The 23390-nt window shown below is 45.5% G+C and overlaps 1 protein-coding gene across 3 annotated transcripts in view; it reads left to right on the top strand.

Moving 5' to 3' along the window:
* The first annotated feature begins 387 nt into the window (after positions 1-387).
* Positions 388-23390, top strand: part of LOC145359170 (glucocorticoid-induced transcript 1 protein-like) — a 58257-nt gene continuing 35254 nt past the window's right edge. The window contains exons 1-2 of one of the 3 annotated variants that reach the window (XM_080213605.1): positions 388-863; positions 15952-16100. In XM_080213605.1, the coding sequence (XP_080069731.1) occupies positions 533-863; positions 15952-16100 (480 nt within the window). In that variant the 5' untranslated portion in view covers positions 388-532. The remainder of the gene's footprint in view (positions 864-15951; positions 16101-23390) is intronic. The other 2 variants (XM_080213604.1, XM_080213603.1) reach the window with 2 other exon arrangements.

Below are 23390 nucleotides of genomic sequence, written 5' to 3'. Positions count from 1 at the left end.
GAGCTTGCTACTTATTTTTATTATTACTGTGACGTCAGAGAGGCTGTAGTAAAACCCACTGAGAAAGAGCCACGTGACCGCGGTTGTGACGTCACTCACTTGCGTTGCCATGGCGCCGTCCGTGACGCTCGTCCAATCAGACACAGCGGCCGCTTTGAGCGACGTGAAGGTTGACCAATAGAGAAATAGAACCCGTGAGAACGTCCCGCCTCCTCACCGGCGGCCAATCAAGGTCGGACCTGTCCGGCGATTGGTTGGAGGGTGTTTGAGTGACGGAGAGAACAGCCAATGGTAGGAAGGGTGGATTGAGGAGTGGGCCAATGGGGTTTTGGGGGCGGTGCCGCGACGGCTGAGGGGAAAGTTAGAGTGAGTGTTGATGTGCGCCGGGAGGCAGAGGGGAGTGGAGTGGATCCGAGTTACGTTGTGGGAGGTAGTGGAGTGGGGAGCCAGCGGCAGGCTCCGAACAGCAGCCCAAGCGGCGGCCGCCATTTAGTATCTTCGTTCGCCCACCCCCCGCCCCAGACGATCGGCGATGTCTTCACAAGTGGCGCCGCGAGTGCGGCCCACCGGCTCCCCGACCTCCAGCCGCCCTCAGCCGCTCCGAGCCACTGTCCCCTTCCAGCTACGAGCGGCCGCCGGCAACAATACCTCGGGCGGCGGCGGCCCGAGGCTGGCCCCCGGCTCCTCCTCCACCTCTTCGACGATCCCGGCTCCGTCCGTCTCTCCGCCGGGAAGCCGCAGCGCCTTCCATAGCGTCAACAGCTCCAGCAGCACCGGGACGGCTGAGCCAGAGGCGGCCTGGCGAGCAGGCGAGAGGAGAAGCCATCACTCGGCCTCCTGCTGCACATCTCCCGTCAGTAAAGGTACCTGCACCTGCTGCCTGGCTCCCCTGCAACCCCAGACACACAGACTCGCACCCACCGTCCCCCATCGCAGCCTCCCCCACCCCCATCGCAGCCTCCCTCCCCCCCACCCCATCGCAGCCTCACTCCCTCCCCCACCGCCCCCATCGGGCCCGCCGCCGTCGCGCGCCCCCCGATCCCCCCCCACACCGCCCCCCGATCCCCCCCACCACGCGCCCCCCACACACCCCGCCGCCCCCCCATCGCGAGCCGCCCCCCCCATTGTGTGCCCCCCCATCGCGAGCCGCCCCCCCATTGTGTGCCCCCCCATCGCGAGCCGCCCCCCCCATCGCGAGCCGCCCCCCCCATTGTGTGCCCCCCCATCGCGAGCCGCCCCCCCCATTGTGTGCCCCCCCCATCGCGAGCCGCCCCCCCCATTGTGTGCCCCCCCCATCGCGTGCCCCCCCCATCGCGAGCCGCCCCCCCATTGTGTGCCCCCCCATCGTGAGCCGCCCCCCCATTGTGTGCCCCCCCATCGCGAGCCGCCCCCCCATTGTGTGCCCCCCCATCGCGAGCCGCCCCCCCATCGCGAGCCGCCCCCCCATTGTGTGCCCCCCCATCGCGAGCCGCCCCCCCATTGTGTGCCCCCCCATCGCGAGCCGGCCCCCCATTGTGTGCCCCCCCATCGCGAGCCGCCCCCCCATTGTGTGCCCCCCCATCGCGAGCCGCCCCCCCATTGTGTGCCCCCCCATCGCGAGCCGCCCCCCCATTGTGTGCCCCCCCATCGCGAGCCGCCCCCCCATTGTGTGCCCCCCCATCGCGAGCCGCCCCCCCATTGTGTGCCCCCCCATCGCGAGCCGCCCCCCCATTGTGTGCCCCCCCATCGCGAGCCGCCCCCCCATTGTGTGCCCCCCCATCGCGAGCCGCCCCCCCATTGTGTGCCCCCCCATCGCGAGCCGCCCCCCCATTGTGTGCCCCCCCATCGCGAGCCGCCCCCCCATTGTGTGCCCCCCCATCGCGAGCCGCCCCCCCATTGTGTGCCCCCCCATCGCGAGCCGCCCCCCCATTGTGTGCCCCCCCATCGCGAGCCGCCCCCCCATTGTGTGCCCCCCATCGCGAGCCGCCCCCCCATTGTGTGCCCCCCCATCGCGAGCCGCCCCCCCATTGTGTGCCCCCCCATCGCGAGCCGGCCCCCCATTGTGTGCCCCCCATCGCGAGCCGCCCCCCCATTGTGTGCCCCCCCATCGCGAGCCGCCCCCCCATTGTGTGCCCCCCCATCGCGAGGTGCCCCCCCATCGCGAGCCGCCCCCCCATTGTGTGCCCCCCCATCGCGAGCCGCCCCCCCATTGTGTGCCCCCCCATCGCGAGCCGCCCCCCCATTGTGTGCCCCCCCATCGCGAGCCGCCCCCCATTGTGTGCCCCCCATCGCGAGCCGCCCCCCCATTGTGTGCCCCCCCATCGCGAGCCGCCCCCCCATTGTGTGCCCCCCCATCGCGAGCCGCCCCCCCATTGTGTGCCCCCCCATCGCGAGCCGCCCCCCCATTGTGTGCCACCCCCCATTGCGTGCCCCCCCCACCACCACCACCACCCCCACAACACCACCGCCTCCCCCACACCACGCACTCCCCCCCACCACCTTCCCAACACCCCACTGCCCCCCGCCACCCCATGTGCCCCCTGCTATGCCCACCCCCACCCCGCGCGCGGCCCCCCGCCGCCCCCACCCCGCGCGCGGCCCCCCCGCCGCCCCCACCCCGCGCGCGGCCCTCCGCCGCCCCCACCCCGCGCGCGCCCCCCCCGCCGCCCCCACCCCGCGCGCGGCCCCCCCGCGCCCCCACCCCCCGCCGCCCCCACCCCGCCGCCCACCCCCCCCGCCGCCCCCACCCCGCGCGCGGCCCCCCCGCCGCCCCCACCCCGCGCGCGGCCCCCCGCCGCCCCCACCCCGCGCGCGGCCCCCCCGCCGCCCCCACCCCGCGCGCGGCCCCCCGCCGCCCCCACCCCGCGCGCGGCCCCCCCGCCGCCCCCACCCCGCGCGCGGCCCCCCGCCGCCCCCACCCCGCGCGCGGCCCCCCGCCGCCCCCACCCCGCGCGCGGCCCCCCCGCCGCCCCCACCCCGCGCGCGGCCCCCCCGCCGCCCCCACCCCGCGCGCGGCCCCCCCGCCGCCCCCACCCCGCGCGCGGCCCCCCCGCCGCCCCCACCCCGCGCGCGGCCCCCCCGCCGCCCCCACCCCGCGCGCGGCCCCCCCGCCGCCCCCACCCCGCGCGCGGCCCCCCCGCCGCCCCCACCCCGCGCGCGGCCCCCCCGCCGCCCCCACCCCGCGCGCGGCCCCCCCGCCGCCCCCACCCCGCGCGCGGCCCCCCCCGCCGCCCCCACCGCGCGGCCCCCCCGCCGCCCCCACCCCGCGCGCGGCCCCCCCGCCGCCCCCACCCCGCGCGCGGCCCCCCGCCGCCCCCACCCCGCGCGCGGCCCCCCCGCCGCCCCCACCCCGCGCGCGGCCCCCCCGCCGCCCCCACCCCGCGCGCGGCCCCCCCGCCGCCCCCACCCCGCGCGCGGCCCCCCCGCCGCCCCCACCCCGCGCGCGGCCCCCCCGCCGCCCCCACCCCGCGCGCGGCCCCCCCGCCGCCCCCACCCCGCGCGCGGCCCCCCCGCCGCCCCCCCCACCGCCCCTTACCCCCTTCACCCCCCCACCGCGCACACACAGTCTCCACCTCTCTCTCTCACCCACACACCCCAAGCATTGCAATCTGGCTCAATTGTTCTTATTTATGCTGCCTCTGAAGAGACACCCAAATTTAATCAGCTAGGGTCTTTCAGATCCCCTTTTCTCTTGTATATCCTTGCAGCAGCGATTTAGCAATCTGAGCTTGAATGCTGTTTGCTTTTCACCCCAGTTGTATTTTTTTGTTATTGCACACACTACCCACTCCTACATAAGTGCCTCCCCTTAATGACAGAGCCTGGAATTGCAATCTCTCTTACCAGTGTTAGCTGCAATTTCTGGAATAAATTGCATATTGTTTTTGTGATGGGGTAAATTACATCTTTTTGTTTGTTGAGCTGCAAATTCTGGGCAGATTGCATGTTTTGTTAGCTACAACTTTTGGGGTAGATTGCTGATCACAAAAAAATGCAGTGTTCAGAACTGTCATTTGACCTTTAAGTTGAACTGTTGCTAAATGGCTACAGAGATAGCTCGAAGGATGGCAGTGCGTTTTTGTCAGATAGTAGTTGAGTTGGTTAGTGATGTTGTGTTTTATGCAGTATTTTGCATCATTTCTTCATGATTAGCACTTGTTTATTGCCTTTTTTTACAAGGCATTTTTATGTAGCAATAGGAAGGAGCAGCATGAAGTTTATTATTGGTTCCTTCGGATTAATCTGTGCTAAATTAAATGGCTGATTTCATTTAGGCCTAGAAAAGTTATGTCTGTAGTTTTTGGCACATGACTTTACTACTCTCAATACAATTGAAAAAAACGTTTATGACCTCTTCCCCAACGATTTAGTCTAGTCATGAAGTAAATTGGAATCTTAATGTGAACTGTGCAAGAATCACAGCTTCATTTTTGAAACTGCTTTATCTGTCTATTTAATGGTCTAAATGTTAAGTTCCAGTGCTAGTTTGTTGCTGCTTTGCTAAGTTGCCTGTGCTATTGAAATAAATCATGTACCGAGTTTTTTGTTCATTTTGACTGCATGAGTGAAATAGGTTGAAATGTTTTAGGTGGAAAGAGCTTAATTCAGAGTTGAGGTTTAATAGAAAATCCAATTCTAACTAAATGCCAATAGAATGGCAGTATTTATGGCATATTACTTGTGTACAGTAACTGCAATGAATGTGTTTGGAGCTGCTGAAGCTGTCAAAGTGAATGTGGAAGTGTCCAAGTAATATGCTTCCAGTTGTGAGAATCTATAAGCATTTGACATTTGATGTAGCTTTTCCATAAAGGAACCACTGAGCTAGGTTGAAGGGGAACCCTTGGGGAGTCATTTATTTTTCAAAAAATTGAAAGATGAGAAAATATTTACTGTTAATTCAGATAGTAAATAGATTATAAGGCAGTTTAGCAAGGTTATTACCAAAATTTGATGCATGTCAAGTCATATCTAGAATTTGTTTAATCTGCATGTTATACAGATTTACTAGTTTCACGGTGGCTCTTACGATTTCTAATTGCATGTACCAATATATTTCTGTGACGATCACACTCCTCCAAATGTAATGCTGCACATCCTTTAACTGGTGCTGCAGTAAGTTGACAGCTTTTGCTTGCATTGCTAAAAAAGAGGAAACCAGTTTTTTTTATTTTGTGCAGATTGTTTCACATCCAAAATGAGACCTTGAACTGAACTGGCAATGCTCCTGTAATTTATGTGAAAAGCTGGCCAAAAACAGCTGATTGAGCATTCAGTTTACACGCCTTGTTGTTCAGGGTGCAGCATGTAAAGTGGTTGACCTTCTTTTGAGTGAAGATAGGCTCGTATCAATAAACTGCATGTGGGGTAGATCTAGTCGTAAACGGCACGCAGCCATTTCCATTTATCTGCACAGTCCCATGTTTAAGAGGGTGCCACCCTTTCTCTTGAGATCAGCCACCATCTACGGTAGTTTGTTTAACCGTACTAAATATTTACTGGTTGTAACACTTTGTTCCCACGCATATTTGCTGCAGCTGTTAAAAGCTGAAGTGCTGGATTTTGTTTTTGTGGCAATGAGAAAGCTTTTGTCGTATTTACTGGAATATATAGAGACTATTTAACACAGTCACATGACCTGCTTACAAGTTATTAATGTCTTTTCCAGGAGTGGTGGGAGGCAAGTTTGGGATAATTTCCTAAATGCAAGACCATCTAGGGATACTTTCTGGATGCAGTGGTAGCCTGAACAGCAGCAAATAAGCGTTCACATGGTGTAAAACACCCCAAGATAAGAACATTATCGAGCCGTAGTGTCATGGTAATAGAGGTTTAAGGAGGAGAGGTTTTGGAAGGCTATTCCCAAACTTATCTGTCTGAAAACAAGGCTTCTGTTGGTGGACTGATGAAAATTGGGAATGTGCAAAGAGGCCAGAATTGGAAGCACGCAAAGAGAGCCAGTAATTGGTTTCAGTGCTTTAGGAGCAGATTGGTTGCTGTGTTTCTTGGGCTGCAGCAGTGATTGTATTTAAAAGCGCCTTGTTGCCTGTAAGGCACTTTGGGCCATTTTGTGGTCATTGGAAGGCACAATATAAGTGAGTCACAGAATGATTAAAGCATAGGACGTCATTGAGTCCATTGTGTCTGTGCTGGCTCTTTGCAAGAGCACTTCACTTGATGGTACTCCCCTACCTTTTCCCTGTAGCCCAGCAAATTCTTTCTCTCCAGCTAATCTATTGACTCAAGTCAGAATTGGATCTGAATATCCATTCGTGCTTCTAACCACTCACTACGTGTAATCACCATTGCTTTTTGTGTCAGTTTTCTTAAATTGGTGTCACTTGGTTCTTGATCCTTCCACCAATGGGGATGGTTCCTCCCTAAGTATCCTATCCAGATTCCTTATGGTTTTGAAAGCCATCATCATTCAAGGATAAGAGTCCAGAATGGATGCATACTCCAGTTGAGTGCAAGTTTTACAATCTGCACACAGGCTGCAAAAACCTTACCATAATTGATGGGGAGAAACTATTCCCATTAATGGAATGATCAAGAACCAGATGACGACAATTAAGGTGATTGGCATAAAAAGCAATGGTGGCTACAGTTTAAAACAATCACATTGCAAAAGGGCCCTGCAGCTTTAACATAGACAGATAGGAGCAGGAGGAGGCCACATGGCATTTCAAGCCTGCTCTGCTATTCATTTTTATCGTGGCTGATCATACAACTCAATATCCTGATCTCTCCCCTTGTGTCATGCCCCCTATCCCCTATACCTTATCCCCTTTCCCTCGAGTGCTGTATCTAACTGCTCCTTAAACTTAATTTTGGGCTGGACTACTTTCTGTGGTAGCAAGTTCCACAGGCTGATCACTGGATGAAGAAATTTCTCTGTCTGTCCTAATGGTCTGCCTTGTATCCTCAGACTATGAACCCTGGTCCTCCCTGTATCTACCCTGCCTAGTCTTGTTAACCTTTTATCGGTTTCTGTAAGATTCCCTGCATACAAGGTTGGAGCTCATTTTTAACTCCAGCAAATACAATCCTAGGCAACTTGATCTCTCCCCATTTATCAGTCTTGCCATCCGAGGAATCAGTCTGATAAACCTTCTTCTATTCACTCCTTCTAGAGAAAGGGCATCCTTTCTCAGATAGAGACCCAATATTGCACATAATAATCCAGCCACAGCAACACAATATTCCAGATTTGACCAAAGTAATCAAACTTTGGGAGAATAAACACATCACATTCCAAGTACTTGATGAAATTTCTTTTTATTCTGTTGATTATTAAACTCCACAATTGAACTAAAATAATTGTCTTCCTCCAAAGCGCTATCCTGTTGAGATTTTATGACCCAAATAATCCTAACTTGAGACTCCAGAATATTAAGTGACCAGTTAACTAAATGCAGCCTTGCAGCAGAGTAATCCCAGTTTTGCACCAACACATACCTAACTGCTGCAATTCAGGTGCAGCCACACAATAGGACATTTAAGAGGTGCAAGACCACCTCAAGATAGTAACCTGGCACCACTTGGCTACAACTCCAACCTTGTGTAAAGCTGGCACTTTGTTTTCGTGAGGTGGGCGTAATTACCATGATGACAGTCACAGAGCTGTGCTGTCTCTATGCTGAAAATGACGCGGAGGCAGCAATATAACTGTAGCCTGTCTGCCATGTGCCTCTGGCTTCTGGAATTGCCTTTCTTAGCATTCTTCAGCATTATGGGTGAATATTTATTTGTCACTTGTCTGGGAGGTATGTGGTTATGATGTGATCAATTTGCTTCAAGCAGTATGTGTACTGCTGTTTCCTGGTACCAAATGGGGAACAATTACTGTACTGATACTATTTTTTAATAGACATGCAAGACCATCTGGAGGAGGTAATCTTGTATCATTTCAGTTTCAGACTGGTTACAGAATAATCAACTTGCACAGCTGAATCCTGAGGCTTTTCAAGTCATTTACTGCACGGTGGTGTAATTTTCTTAATGTTCAGGCTTTTAATATGTAGTAAATAGCTGGCTTGTCAGCTTGTTCCTCATATTAAACATTTCACCAGTTGGAGCTCAAGCAGAACTCTGTTTTGCCAGTTAACTCAGTCGCACCAGTAATTTATTGGCGCAAAAAAAATTCATGCAGCTCAACATCTTTGTCAGCATTATAAACTCATTTTTGCCTCTAAATTTAAGAAGCAGTAAAATGTAATTTATTCCAAGGATGTGTAAATATATGCAATGTTATAATCCTAGTTGAGACATTATCAACCAATGTGTAACAGATCTGCAGATTCAGAAATCCAAATGGATATTAGGGCTAATGTACTGAAAACATTTTTGTATTTTTGCAGAGTTTTGAATGCAAGTGTAGAGCAGGTGATTACTTTGCCTTGGGTAGAACTAGACTTAATCTGTCTGCTTACAAAGAGCAATTGGAGAGTAGATGTTGCAAAAACTTTGAATATGTTGATACAGTGGTGATTTTGTTCATTCTGGCTATTTAATATCACTTGCTAAAATTTTTCTTGACCTCCCCACCTTCCTAAAGCCACTCCTATTGTGGAATGTTATCAGAAATTCATAATCTATTTGCCTGCCAGTTTTATTCAGTTGCGATTCAGGAAAGCCTGGTAAGGTATTTTTAACTGTGAACTATCGCTTTACTTGTAAGTCAGTAAGAGACAATAGTGCCTTAAACTCCTATAGCTGTGATGCGGCTATTAGGTTGTCTTGGTGAAAATGTATCTAGGATTCAGTTAAGTGCACTAGGTGATATCCATACTGATCAATCTGCCGATTTGAAAATCGAGAGCACAAGCACCCTGGCTCTTTCTGTTTTTCAGTCCTAACATTGGGATGCTTCTGGATCTCAATATAGTTCTTTGCCATTTGGCCTGTTATGTGCTTAATTTGCTTTTCTTCATGTTTCTAGATTTGAAGATTTTTTTCCTACATTAAGTGCAAGCAAAACCCCTCAAATACAGTAGGATTTTAATCTGCACATAATTAAACCTTAAATTCACTCCATAGTGAGTTTGGGCTAAAATCCAGCACTGAATAATGGAATGAAGGTTTCTCCAAGATAAAGCTAATTGGAATGAGTGTAAGCAGTTTTGATAGCGTCACCCAATGTATGGAAATTTTTGTGCACGTTTAATCAAGATGCTTTGTGGCAAAGGGTAATTGGGTAGGGAATGATCTCAATATTGGTGTACAGGCAGATTGGGGTAAAGTAGAGGAAATGAATTCTATATCTAAACTATTAGTTTGCCTAAAACAAACACATTTGGGAGTGAAATGATTCAGGTTTGTCTGGGGAACCTACTGAGGCCTGCAGCTACATAATTTGATCTGAGACTAAGAAATGGGAACAAGTGTTTTCTTTGTTCTTTGGGATTTTAGTTCAGTTGGGCAACATGATTGGTGCAGGCTTGGAGGGCCGAAGGGCTTGTTCCTGTGCTGTAATTTTCTTTGTTTTTCTAGGAGTAGGCCATTTGGCCCCTTGAGCCTTCTCTGCCATTCAAGAGGATTATGGTTGATCCAACATTCCTTGCTTTCCTTACTGATCAAAAATCTATCCATCTATCTCAGCACAAGAACTCTTCCTTGGCAAGGAGTTTCAAAGACTTTCAATGTGCTGGGAAAAGAAATTCTGCCTCAATGTCATCTTAAATTGATGCTTCTAAAGGCTGATCAGCTTTTTAACTTGTACTTATTTCTTGCAGTTTGATGACTGGAAGATTGTTGCTGCCTTGAGGAGAAATAAATCCTACATCAAAGCACCCAAAATGTACTTTAGCAACAGCTATATAAATTAATGGTAATGTTGACTTTAACCTATACCCGTGACCCATGAGGATGATAAAAATGGTCAAGGTCCTAGTCTTGAGGTAGTGGAGAGCTGTTGGTTTTAGGTTCTTGTTTCACAATCAAAGCATAGCTTGGTTATGCCATCATTTCTGGTACAATGAAATTTTATGGGGGCATGAGTCCTCATGCAACATTTTGGCATAGGTTTATGCCTCTAATAACTATCCTTGCGTGCAAATTTTGTTATTCCTCTACTTCATTTCAAAACAGATTTCAAGTCCAAGTTGGTACTTGTCACACTTATACGTATTGCAAGTAATCAGATGAAACAGCAAACATTGCCTGGCTTCTAATTAGCTAATTGCCTTTTATTGCTTATGGGAAAAGCAAGCTTCTTGTGGTGGAGTTTTTATGCTTATAAAAATGATCATATTAGAGGAAGAAATCTAAATACTTATTAAACATGGGAGTAAGACATTACACGTGATGTACATAATTTTACTTACTTGAAAAATATAATCGTAATCCTACTTAAATGTCAGATTGAGGAATAGGTGTAATTAGAATTCTGTGGCAGTTTTCATATGTTATATAAAGATAAATGTAACCAAAGGTAATCAGGATTCATAAACCTTGACTTACAAATATTTTGTTCTTTTTATTATGTTTTGCAGCTATAAATATTGGGACCATTTGTCTTTTTGAATTGTTTGAAACCAAAAATCTTTCTGTATTTGAGATTTTAGCGGAAACTTCAAACTGACCTCTATCTTGTTTGAGTTTTCAAATCGGTACCTCATTATGGTGGCTTGGAGATGGGTGTGTTGTACATATGTGGGTGCCTGGTGGTGGAAGAAGAAATAAATTGATTGTACATCTGGACTTGGCTGAGTGGTTTTGCTACTGGACAAACGAGTGACCCAAAGGTCATGTGTTAACTGAATGCAACAGATTGTGGTAACCTGTGAGTCAGAAAAGTGACATATAAATACAGCTAGTTTGTCTTCTGTTTCAGGGAAGAGAGGCCATTTGAGCTGTTGGTCTCACCAACACTTGATGTCCCCTGAAGTGGCATAATAGCATAGTTGATCACCTTTAACTTGAAATAAACGTATGTGTATTAAGCCTAGAGAAGAGCCACAACATGTCTGGCTGTCAACTTTGAAAGCAATATTAAGTGAGGGTGTCTTTCTCTACAAAGAGAAGTTTGACTTGCTCAGAGCAGCTTTATTTCATGAGATGTGGGCGTTGCTGACAAAGCCATCATTCATCCCCATCCCTAATTGGCCTTGGAAATGTGGTGAGCCACTGCCTTGAGCTGCTCCAACCAGTCTAGTGCTGGTATGCCCATAGTGCTGTTAGGAAGGGAGTTCCAGAATTTTGACCCAATAATGATGGAGCAGTGATATATTTCCAAACTAGGATGGTGTGTGTCTTGAAGAATGCGGCAGCGTTTCTTTGTCTGCTGTCCTTGTCCTTCTAAGTAGTAGAAGTCACTGGTTTGGGAAGTGTTGTTGAATTCTTGGTGAATTGTTAATATAATCTTAGAATTTCTAGAGTGCAAAAGCAGGCCAGTTGGCTCATCAAGTCTGCACCAACTCTCTCCGAGAGCAACTTACCCAGACCCTATCCCTGAAACCTCACGTATTTTTACCCCATTAACCCCAGCCCCCACCAACATACACACATCCTGGGACACTAAGGGGCAATTTAGCATGGGCAATCCACGAAGCCTGCACAGCTTTGCACCACGGGAGAAAAATGGAGGAAACCCATGTAGATAGTGGGAGAACATACACAGACTCACTGAAGGCCAGAATTGAATCTGGGTCCTTGGCCCTGAGAGGCACCACTGCTAACCACTGTGCCACCAGTGTTGTCATTCTCTTTCTTTCTCTCTCTCTCCTCCTCTCTCTCCCCCCCCCCCCCCAAACTAAGCCACTGTTGCCCCAGTGTACAGTGGTGTACAGAAGTATTCTAATGTAAAAATTAGTTCAATTCCAATTGTCAGCCAGTTGTGTAAGTTGTAATTAGCTATTCTGTGGTGTGATTGGAAGGTGGTTTGCAGACCTTGTATATTTTGAGTTTATTTAGTATTGACAGACAAGCAGATGGTGCAAGGTAATTACCATTGTCATGCATTTTTTAAAAGGGGTAGAATAGATGGCAAGTTTGGTCTATAAAGTGGGACAAATGCAGGGTGGGCTAAAATGTCACTCTAACTGAAACTTTCTGCAGGGACATGTCTCTTGGCACCTAGCATAGATTTGAAAAAACATAACTCATTAGATTTCTACAATAATTTTCTACTTGTGCCTTTATTAGGGAGCCTGAGCAGAAAAATTAAAATTTGATAACCATTAAGTTAAGTATATAGAGCAGAAGCTTCCACCATTTCACTTTCATAAAGCAGTGTGGGTGTTGCCAAATATCCTTGTGGCAGTAAGGTGAAGTAGATGCAATTGTGGTATTGCATGAGACTTCATTGTTTGTGGTAATTAACTTTGTGGAACTGTTATCAACCCATAGGATGGTTGAAACAGTAGTCTACTGTTGTGGGTGGTGGCATTTATCTTCCATTTTCAGAATGTTCAGGGTGTTGTGGCCATTAATGGTGCCATATAGGTGCAGAAGTAAGCCAAATCCAGACTTGACCCACTTTCCCTTTCCCCTTTTTGTTTGATGAACATGAGTCAAATTTGGTTCATGGTTAACTAAAATTTACAAACTGACTTTCTCTTGCCTCTTCCTCCTTTTAGCCTCCTCAGTGTTGCCCCACCCCCCTCACCCCTGCCTGAGTCAAGTTCTCAATGTTTTCCATCTTGATTTGTTGTCACTTGTACTGGGATGCAGTATTGTTTCCTGTGTGCCATACAGGCAAAATGTACTATTCATGAAGTACATTGGGGAAAAGGAAAAGTCTGGTACCTTTCACGTGGATTACCATCCACAACTACGTAGCCAGGCTATAAATAAATTATTGGGGACGCTGGGGTTTGAAACAAAAAATACTGGAAAATCTCAGGTTTGACAGCATCTGTGGGGAGAGAGCACAGCTAACGTTTCATGTCTGGATGACCCTTTGTCAAAACTCTGCTTAAATTTTTCAGCACTTTCTATTACATAACCAGGCTAATTGTTTTTCCAAGTATGTCATTTTAAGTATACTCAGTACGATTAGGATTTTAACAAAATCTTTGGCTCTGTGTTGCTGGTGTTTCTTGGGTAGTTTTTTATCCTCGTTTTCTCTTTCCTATGTATTTCTCTAGCTCAATCCTCTCAAATGAAATTGTTGTTTCTGGAGTTCTGCACCCAGAATATTGTGATTTTCTGTGCTTTAAGTTATGATTTGGTCATTTGCACATCTTTCTGCAGTGTTCCCTTGTCTTATGTGGCATATGATTTGGAGATGCCGGCGTTGGACTGGGGTAAACACAGTAAGAAGTCTCCAACACCAAGTTAAAGTCCAACAGGTTTATTTGGTAGCGTGTGCTACCAAATAAACTTGTTGGACTTTAACCTGGTGTTGTGAGATGATTTATTAAGTGGCATATACCAGAGAGACGCATGCCTCGAATAAATGTGTTTTGTCACAATTTTTAAAGAAAATTAAAATTGCACGAAATTTGCCTTGGAGGATTTCAAAATTAATTTCTCTACCTTGGTCCATTTTACCTTTATTGCAATTTTTCATAATACTGCAGAGGCACAGCTGATTAATTGCCTGCCTCAACTGAAATATCTGAACACGTCAGAAATATTAAGTTTTTTAAAAAAAACTGATATAAATAGAACTGGTTGTTCTGCAATCTGGACTTATTGAGTAGTAAGTTTAAAATCTCAGGTTCTGTCCATTTGAAATTGTTCCTCCTGCCTCATTTTCTTCCTGTGTTTGCCCGCAGTGGGGGAGTCTAGACCTCCAGGAGACTTTGCATTCTGCATTATACAGGTTTAAGGAAAGGGTGGTGTGGGCTGTGACTTGTACTTCGTTGCTCAAAATAGATTATTTTCTGCCTTGTGACGGTTGCACACTTGCTGTCTGAAATCTCTGGGTGAGGTTCCCTGCTTGCATATCCTGAAGTACAGTGGAACTCAAATGGTCTGTTGTTTGACTTGTTGGATGGATGCCGGTTGATTTGCTAATCTCTTGATTTGGTAGAAAGAGGCCATCTGTTATCATTTCTGCTGTAACATATTTTAAATATGAGCCTCTTCAAAACTTATGGAATTGAGTTGTAAAGTTTAAGTTGGTTTGCTAGCTATCAAGAAGCAAACTCATTCTATACATTTCATCAGATTGAGGCAATTCTACTCTATTTAAAAGCAAAGAAAAAGTTGATCAGATCAAAATTTGGTTTCTATGCTCGCGGTATTAATGGTCTATGCTCCTCCACTGAGAAGTTGAGTACTTTCTTAATAAACAGGTTATATTTCATGTGGTTGCATGATAACTGATTTTGTTCTTTTTGGATATGCAATGTACCAAAGCAACAGTTTTACGAAATGGGTGTTGCTTTGCTTTGTATGCCAAATAAGAGATGCTGTTTTAATGAGCCCTATTGCTGGAGAGGATGTCGAATTTAAGAATAGTCAGCGGGAAGTATCTATTTTGGCCAATGCAAGAAGTGAGACTGCATAAATATACAATGAAGTAAATATTGATTACATGGCTTACGAATGTGTTTTCAGGTTTAAGGAGACTGTTGTTGCAGGTATAATCTGATTGCATTTAATTGGTTATTAAAGTACAAAATGTATTCAATTTCATTTCTTTATCCCTGTTGGAATGCCTTCTCTAAAGCCAAGATCACAACGGTTTGATAACATACTTATCTGACAAAGCTTCATCCTGTTGAGCTGAAATTTTAATGCACTTGCACGCAAAATTTTGTTGCAGACCAAATTAAGTTAAACACAAATAGTAACATTAAAAAAGTATGTATTGAGAAAGCAAATATGCTTGTGCTCCATAAATTTAAGTCTCTGTTCCTCTCCTCTCTTTCCCAATACTGCATTTGGGTAAAGTTAAATCTCTTCCGAGTTTCAAAGATATAAGCTCCTGTCATTCTGGTTTGTCATGGGGGATGTTAGTTTGAAAAAATAGGCTAGTCATGTCTAGTGCAGAATCTGTAACTCAACAAACCTGTCCTTTCAATGACTAATGCGTGATGCTGGGTTCAACATCTTGCCAAGTAGGATCTTCTGTGTGTCAGTTACACCAATCATAACTTTCCTCCGTGGGTTTGATGTCAGAGAAAACTGACGTGAAATTCTACTGGCACCTTGGGATGTATTTACCGCACCATCTCCCAGTATGGAATAATTGTTTTGAGACTGTAGTCAGAACTGCTAGTGGCCTTTGAAACACAATATCGTTCATTTTGGTCTTTGTTTTTAAAAGTCCTACAGCAGTAAACTTATATGTAATGTAACTCTGAAGAAGAGTTTTACCCCTCATCCCCGATCTAGTGTTCCCTTTCCCGCTAACTTTTTTAATGATAGGAATCTTACTACTCTGGACAGTTGCATGCTAACTACCAAATATTTTTGTCTTTTAATGACTGCATTTTAGAAAAGCTTCATGGTGCGCTTGAGTGCTTTAGACCAAAATGACAGATTTTCTCTCTTGACTTGCACAAGCAAAAGAAATTGCATGAATTTTGAATTTAAAGTGAAGGATGTTTGTTCTGTGGACCATACTTATTGTGCATTGTTTGTATTGATTGATGTTGGCTGTGATGTGACCAGAATTTGTTTAAGTCTGCTTTTATTCACCCCTGCACCTGGCAAGAACACTTACTGTTGAAATGTCATATGTTCATCCTTGCACCAGAATGTTGGGGCAAATTTTCAGGCTGGTCTTTTATCTACACTAAAAATTTAATGGGTGCACTGCCCAAGTTACTTTTGTTAATCTTGCCAGCAGAGAGAAGGCAAAATTTTGCCTAGATTGACTTCCAAAATGGATTGGCTGCATCATGTAATCTGCTTGTGCTAGGTTTTTAAATCCTGTCTGGTTGCAAAGTTTTGATAGCCATGGGGTGTTAGAAAAATAGATGGGGTATATAGTAAAAACAAATCAGCTGAAATAACTGTCAGAATTTGGAGAAAATGTTAAGACTAATTTTAAATTGACCACTTTTTCTATTCCAGCAGTTGAGAAATCCAAGTCTCATCAGACAAGATCTTGCATACGACGTACCTCCTCTCTTGACACCATCATTGGACCTTATTTAATAGGACAGTGGCCACGTGACACTGATGCACATTCGACATCATGGGAGAATGAGAAAGCTACACAGGTATGATCACTAGAGATCCATAATGATCTGCTGCTTGAAAAAACATCAGTAGTTAGCTTTGTATTGATCAACAGCTGACTGTATGATGTCTTTTTGAAAACTGGCAAAAGCATAAATTTTACATGACAACTCTAGTCAATTCATGTGCAGAGCATACACTATGCACCTTTCCACAGTTTAAAATCCCTTTTGTGTTCTGAAGGCACAAATTCTTGTGCTGTAAATATAATATTACTTCCATCTCGAATGGCTGTCTGGTGAATAATACTTAGATAGCAGTGTCATGCCAATGGCCCCTGAAAATAACATGTCCAAGTTGTATAAACAAAAATCCTAACTTACTGCTTTAATTACTCTTTGGACCTCTTCGCACACCACCTTCTTCCTGCTCTTCCCCTTTGATTTTGTTTTTTTGGAGCTGTAGTTTGAATTCAAATTTTAAATCTGCTTCATGAACCAGTGCACCAAGGAAGCCGTGGGAGGTGATGCTTATCTATATCTGATTTTCTAGGTTAATAAATCATAAAATGGATGTTGTGGCACCTGCTGAGGTAGGGGAGGGAAGATAGAACTTGAACTTAGCTAAATTTAACAGAGTAGATGGGTAGGATTGTTTTGTAATATCGCAAACAGAGCACTTAACGGTATAATGTTGAACATTCAAATAAATGATAAATCAGCCTGCTCAGACTAAAGAAATGTAATCTAAATGGATATACAGGCATTAAAAATGAGATGGGGGAGGAGGAGGAATTAACTTTCAGAAATTCACCAAAATCTCAGAAAATGCATTGCCGTGGAGAGGACAACAGAAAGGAGCTGGAAATGGGCTCAGAACTTGAATGTAAAATAGCAAATGATCTGAATGATTACTTCAGATTGTCAAAAGAGGAAAAAAAGACCACATGTTCATCAAAACAGATGTTATGTGAGCTACTTTGATATAAGTAAGCTAGATGTCCCAGAAAGGCTAAAACGATTCAAAACAAATCCTTACAGATGGGATTCATTCAAGCATGTTGAGGATGGGAAGGGAAAAGCTTTGACTCTCAATGTCTCCACAATGGACATAATGTACTGGCAGACTGGAAATGGATTAGCAAGCTCATATTCAAAAAAGATGTGAAAGAACAACTTTTCACAGTAGGGTTATCAAACAAAATTTTAAACCCTGTCACATTGGGAGATATTAGGACAGGTAACATAATCAAAGTTGGTTTAAAGATGTTGACCCACCTATCCCTCTCTTTGTGAGGGAATTCCAGAGCTTGGGGGTCAGATAGATGGAAGGCATGGCCTACAAGTGCTGGTGATTTTTAAAATTTGTCAATGCACAAGGTACCAGAATTGGAGGAGCATCGAGATCTAGGGTTGTAGGGCTAAAGGAGATTGTGGTGATGTAGAGGAGAAGATTAGGCAGGGATGTAAAAGCAAGGAGGAGAATTTTAAAATTGGACCAGGAACAGTAAGGCTGACCAAAATAGCATTGAAGTAGTTGAGTTGGTGTAGAGAAATCTTGGATGCAGTTTCAACACAAATCGAGGCTGGAGCAGAGATGAGCAACATTACAGAAGTGGAATTAGTCAGTCTTAGTGATGGAGAGGATCTGAGTCTGGAAGTTTCATGTAGGCAATTATTAGACTCATTAATTCTTCCTTCTGTACCATACAAAATAAAGCATTTGATTGGGATTGCCCTATAAGGTTATTCCTAACAGTAGCCTAATAAACACAACCCTAATGTTGTTTCCGAAGGAAATTGTGTTGTTTGACAGTATGAGAGTTCTTTGAAAAAGTGACATGCAAGAAGACTGGAAATTACTGAGGTTATGATATACCTTGATTTTTAGAAAACCACCTTTAATTCTGAAGCTTTGAGATAGGGGATAAACTTGAAGATGGATTAGAGACTGTAGGCTGTCTTGCAGCCAATGAGTTTTGAAGGCAGTTGTCCTGAATGAGGTGTCTCCTGGCTCAGTAAAAGGAATCATAAAATCTTACAGTGCAGAAAGAGGCCATTCAGCCCATCAAATCAGCACTGATCACAGTCCCACTCAGGGCCTATCCCTATAATCCTTTGCATTTACCGTAGCTAGTTCCCCTGACGCTAAGGGGCAATTTAGCATGGCCAATCCATCTAACCCGCGTACCTTTGTAGTGTGGGAGGAAACCGGACCATCCAGAGAAAACCCGTGCAAACTTCACAGACAGTGACCCAACCCGGTCCCTGGCTCTGTGAAGCAGTAGTACTAATCCCTGCCACCATGCTGCCTAACTGTTTCTAGTTTAGTGTAAATGACCGAGCTGCAGAAACCTCATAGAAACTAAGAATGATACATTGCCAAATTAGGTGAGGTTACGGATACTGAAGAGGAACTTGGGATGAAATAGTAAGTGTACAATTGCTGAGCATGGGAAGTCAAAACAGGTGACACATATATTTCATGAATTTCAAATTGTTACAGATGGAGCTGAACAGACTGGGGCATCTTAAATAACGCTGTTTGGCATGTCCAACCAATATACAATAAAAATCAACAAAGCGATAATCAACCCATGGCATTGACTTCCAGATAGTGTAACAGACACAGAAACCCTTTGGTTAACCTAAGAACCAGTTGAATGTTGTGCTTGGGAACCTTTTAGGGTGTTAACTGTTGTACAAATGTGGCTTTTTGTCCGTAGTTTAACTTGTGACATGGTAGAGTAAGAAGTTAATATCTTTGAAAGATAACCTGCCTCATAGTAAAAGCAGTAAAAAGTCTGACAACACCAGGTTTAAGTCCAACCGATTTATTTGATAGTAGACTCACTAGCTTTTGGGGTTAGTCCCTTCCAAAGCTAGTGAGTCTACTATCAAATAAATCAGTTGGACTTAAACCTGGTGTTGTCAGACTTTTTACTGTGTTTATCCCAGTCCAACGCTGGCATATCCACATCATAGTAAAAGTACAGAGCCAAATTGGATGCTCCCTTAAACTAGCATGTATGTGTTCCAGCGGAATTCTGCTTGGTAGATTTACAGGTGCATTCAAAACTCTATCACAAATCTCCGGTACATAGAATCCCTACAGTACAGGAAGAGGCCATTCGGCCCATCGAGTCTGCACTGACCACAATCTCACCCAGGCCCAACCCCAATATCCCTACGTTTCTCAGGACACTAAAGGCAATTTTTTAGCATGACCAATCACTCTAACCTGCACGCCTTTGGACGTTTTGAAGCTTTAGCTGAAACCATTGGAGCATCTTTGTCTTAACTTTGATCTAACAAGGGTTGATTATAACTGGTCATTGGTGAAACTTAAATTTGCCTTATTTTCTATTTCTACAATGTTTTATTTGAACCTGAGGTTTTGGCCTCATGTCCCGAAATAAGGGAGGAAAGTGGGGAATTTTTGGGTATGTATTTACTGGGGGAAGGATGCTGTCCTTTAGATTTGGGAGTCCTGTGTGTTGGATAATCTGAGAATTAAGGCTTCCAAGGTAAATCTGATGAAACCTTTTAAATTGTTCAGAAATGCACCTTTTACTTATTATAATAAAGGTATACTAGTTTCATTTGTATGAAATATTCCTTCAGACTTGATTGTGCTCTGCTCACACTGTTCCAGACCAAGACTTTCAGGCTATTGATCTGAAACATCGGGTGTGATCTTACCAGCTGTTCATGCTAGCTCCCACTACAGCAAGGTCAGCAAATTTGGAAATAAATTCGGAAATAAATCTGTTCACTGCAGTGGGATGGGTAAATCCCGCCGGTGTGAACGGTGATAGGATTCCGGCCATGAACTTTGTTTCTGCACAGATGTTGCCTGATCTGAGTATTTTCTCTTTGTTGTGATAAAATGCTCGCTGCTGACTGGACTGGAGAAACTGACCCCTGGCTTGTCCCAACCGGTTCCAATTGCGAGAGCTGATAGTGTAGCTTGCCATAATATATCTGCGTATATTGAGGTATGGACTTTCTCACTAATGGGTGAGAGTAAAGAAACACTTGAGTATTTGTGAAATCACTCCAATGAGATTATTATACCATTGCTGGGGGCGTGTAGAATGTCCAAACCCATTCATTTGTAGTTTCCCCTTTTGTTTGTTCTGTGTGTAGCTGCAGCTTGTGCTTATTGCACAGTGTATGGGCCAGCTATAAGGTGATTAGGCAGCTGCTCCTTGCATGGGTTCTTCCATACCACCAACCCCAAACCCCCCCCCCCCATGTTTGACTTGCAGCCACAATGTCTATAAAATGTAATTTTTTGGAATTTTCTCCCATATTCCTGTGATGGTGAGAAATTGTGTAATTTATGGTCGATGTTTCGTCCAGTTGCTGCTCAGAAATTGTGCAAGCCTTTGTGTAATTCCTTTGAAGGCTGCATTAGCATAGGACATTTTGCGTCAATCTGAGTTTATCCATAATATTTCTCAATTGAGATTTTGCAGCCCATAACTTTCAAGAGGTGTGTGTGTGTGGGGCAGGTGGGTGGGAGAGAGGCATGCAAAGGGAGAGTGTTGATGGAAAATATAAGAATTGGGAATGATTTGAAGCACACCACCTTCGTTGAAAATTGTATGTGCTTGTGTGAAGGGAAAGTGAAATCCTGATGCACGTCTTGCTGGATTGTTTCCTGGCGATTGGGAGCTGTCTTACTATACAGGGAGTTTTTTATTTTCATGTTCTATATAAATTACACGCCTATTGGTGAGCAAGTCCCATGCTCACAGGCAAACTACTTTCTCCTCTTGTATTTGATGTTGGCTTCAAGGACTGCCAAAATGTGCCTCAACAATGTTCAGAAGAAACACAGTTGCTGTGAGTGAGTTTCAATTTCCCACACCAACTATCTTTGTCCTTGATCTGAAGCTGTCAGCTTAGTGCTGAATTATGAGCCCTCTTGCACTGTATGCTTGTGACCTCTAGGAACTGGGTTGAGGCTACTTGCTTAGAAGCTTTGTAAAAGCTGTCATACTTTTTACTTTAGTTGATTCAAACCCAGGTTCCAGAGGTGAAAGCATAATGCTCTAATTTACTATCTGTTCCGAACTATGAAAGAGTCCCAATGTTGCAGTTTGAGATTTTTTTTGTCGGAAAATCTACTGTTTGAGAATGCATTTGGATTATCAGACTGATACAGATTCTAGTTTTAATCTTGGTTAACGTGGTTAACCTTGCTGCCTCAGCGCCAGGCGCCTCGGTTTAATTCTGGCCTTCGGATAGCTGTCTGTGTGGGATTTGCATGTTCTCCCAGCATCTTTCTCTGGGTGCTCTGGTTTCCACCCATAGTCCAAAGATTTGCAAGTGATGTTGATTGGCTGTGCTAAATTGCCCCTCAGTATGAGGGGATAGGACCTAGGTAGGATTGCTGTCTGTGCAGGCTTGATTGCCCATATGGCAGCCTCCTGTATGCAGGGTTCTATGATTCTATCAATTTTGATTTGTCTGTGTGTGATGTTACATACATGCGCATTGGTGTTAAGTCTATACAATTACTGTAGTTGGTTGGCATTTAAAAAAAAGAGCTTTCTGATCAAATGGCAATTCATAGTCACAGTATTTTCTGCATGAATAATTCAAAGCTATCCCATAAGTTAACCTGCTCACCTATCGTTGCTGAACAACATTTAACCCTTGTTCTTGAACATGCCCAACTTTCATCCTTGTGTTTAATTCTGCTTTTTAAAAAAAATTGTTAATGGGTTGTGAGTGCCATGGGCAAAGCCAGTATTTATTGCACTGTTAATTGCCTTTGGATAAAGTGATCGTGATCCAAATTCTTGAACCCAATACAGAATATATGGTGTAGGAGGTACTTCTGGGATTCATTTCACTAACAGCAGTGGAGTTGTATCTACCTCACACAGATTGCAGTAAAGAAGGCAGCTCGCCACCATCTTGAGGGACATGGGAATGGACAATAAATGATATCTACATCCCGTGAAAGAATAAATAAAAATTAAATCTGTTACCAATGCAAATGTAGTATACACACAATTAAAATAGGGGCTTAGAGCTTGCTTCACTGTTGGTGTTAGCAGGCTTTGTCTGCTCCAATTTAACTCGTGTTTCAGAAGGATTGAGGCTGTTGCTGTCGGCAGGCAAGCCCTATAAATATACAAAAATCATGGTCATGAGGTTTAGGACACCCAAGGTGATGTTGACTTGCACACAAGTCTCTGCCAGGACTAGAGATGCAAGAGATCTTGTGAAAACTGTATCATGGTTACAAGATCCAGGAAAATATTTTGATTGTTTCCTTCATAGGCCAAGAGGGTCAGCTAGCCAGGTAGTAATACCTGCTGGTTATGGGTGGAAGACTTAACTCCAGTGTTGAAATAAAGGGTAACACAGTGGTTAGCACTGCTGCCCCACAACGCCAAGGACCTTGGTTTAATTCTGGTGTCGGGCCACTGTCAGTTTGCATGTTCTCCCCATGTCTGCATGGGTTTCCTCCCACAGTCCAAAAATGTGTGGGTTAGATTGATTGGCCATGCTAAATTGGCCTTCAGTGCCAGGGAACTAGCAGGGCAAATACGTTGGGTTATGGGTAAAGGACCTAGGCAGGTGGCAACTCTTTCCATTCCAGCTCTCCTGGCCTCCCCCTTGAGTGCAACTACCATATTGCTCAGGTAGTCCTTTAACAATCGACACCTCTGTTCTGCCAGTCACGCATTCTGATGACTTAATGGTCACTTCTGAGTACCTTCTCAGCCTTTTGTATCTTCAGTTAGGTTCCCTTTTGTCCCATTCCATCCCCTCCACCTCATAATATAAATCTCCGCTGATTCTTTTTGATCTCAGCTCTGACAAAGGGCCATTTAGACTCAACGTTGGTTCTGTTCTCTTCCCCCAACATCACCCCCCGCCCCCGCAGATGCTGTTAGACCTGCTGACATTTTACAGTATTTTCTGATTTTGTTTCAGATTTCAGCATTCGCAGTATTTTGTTTTTAGCTGAGCTACTTGTTTGCCTCTTAAGAATTTAATATGAATGTTACTGTTTGCTTTATTATACCTATTATAAATTTTTTTCTCCTAATAAATTTCTAGCAATTTTGGAGCAGAGGGCAGTTTTACAATTTGGTGAAAAACTAAGCTTATCAAATGTGCATGTTTAAACATTGGTAGATTTAAGTCTCCGATGTAACCTTGATTCATTGTCACTCTTCAAATGCAGGTAATGCCTAAGCAGGAGTATCAGAACTGCTTCAGCATATTGCCATCCAGGCACCAGTTTTGTCCATTGTTCCAAGAGTTAAAAGACTGTAGGTGACAGCACCATGTCCGAATACTGAG

This window comes from Carcharhinus amblyrhynchos, chromosome 27, assembly GCF_965287045.1.
Source record: "Carcharhinus amblyrhynchos chromosome 27, sCarAmb.v2.hapA, whole genome shotgun sequence".
Classification (NCBI taxonomy): Eukaryota; Metazoa; Chordata; class Chondrichthyes; order Carcharhiniformes; family Carcharhinidae; genus Carcharhinus; species Carcharhinus amblyrhynchos.
The sequence above is the reverse complement of the archived record's forward strand: the minus strand, read 5'-3'. Positions and strand labels throughout refer to the sequence as shown.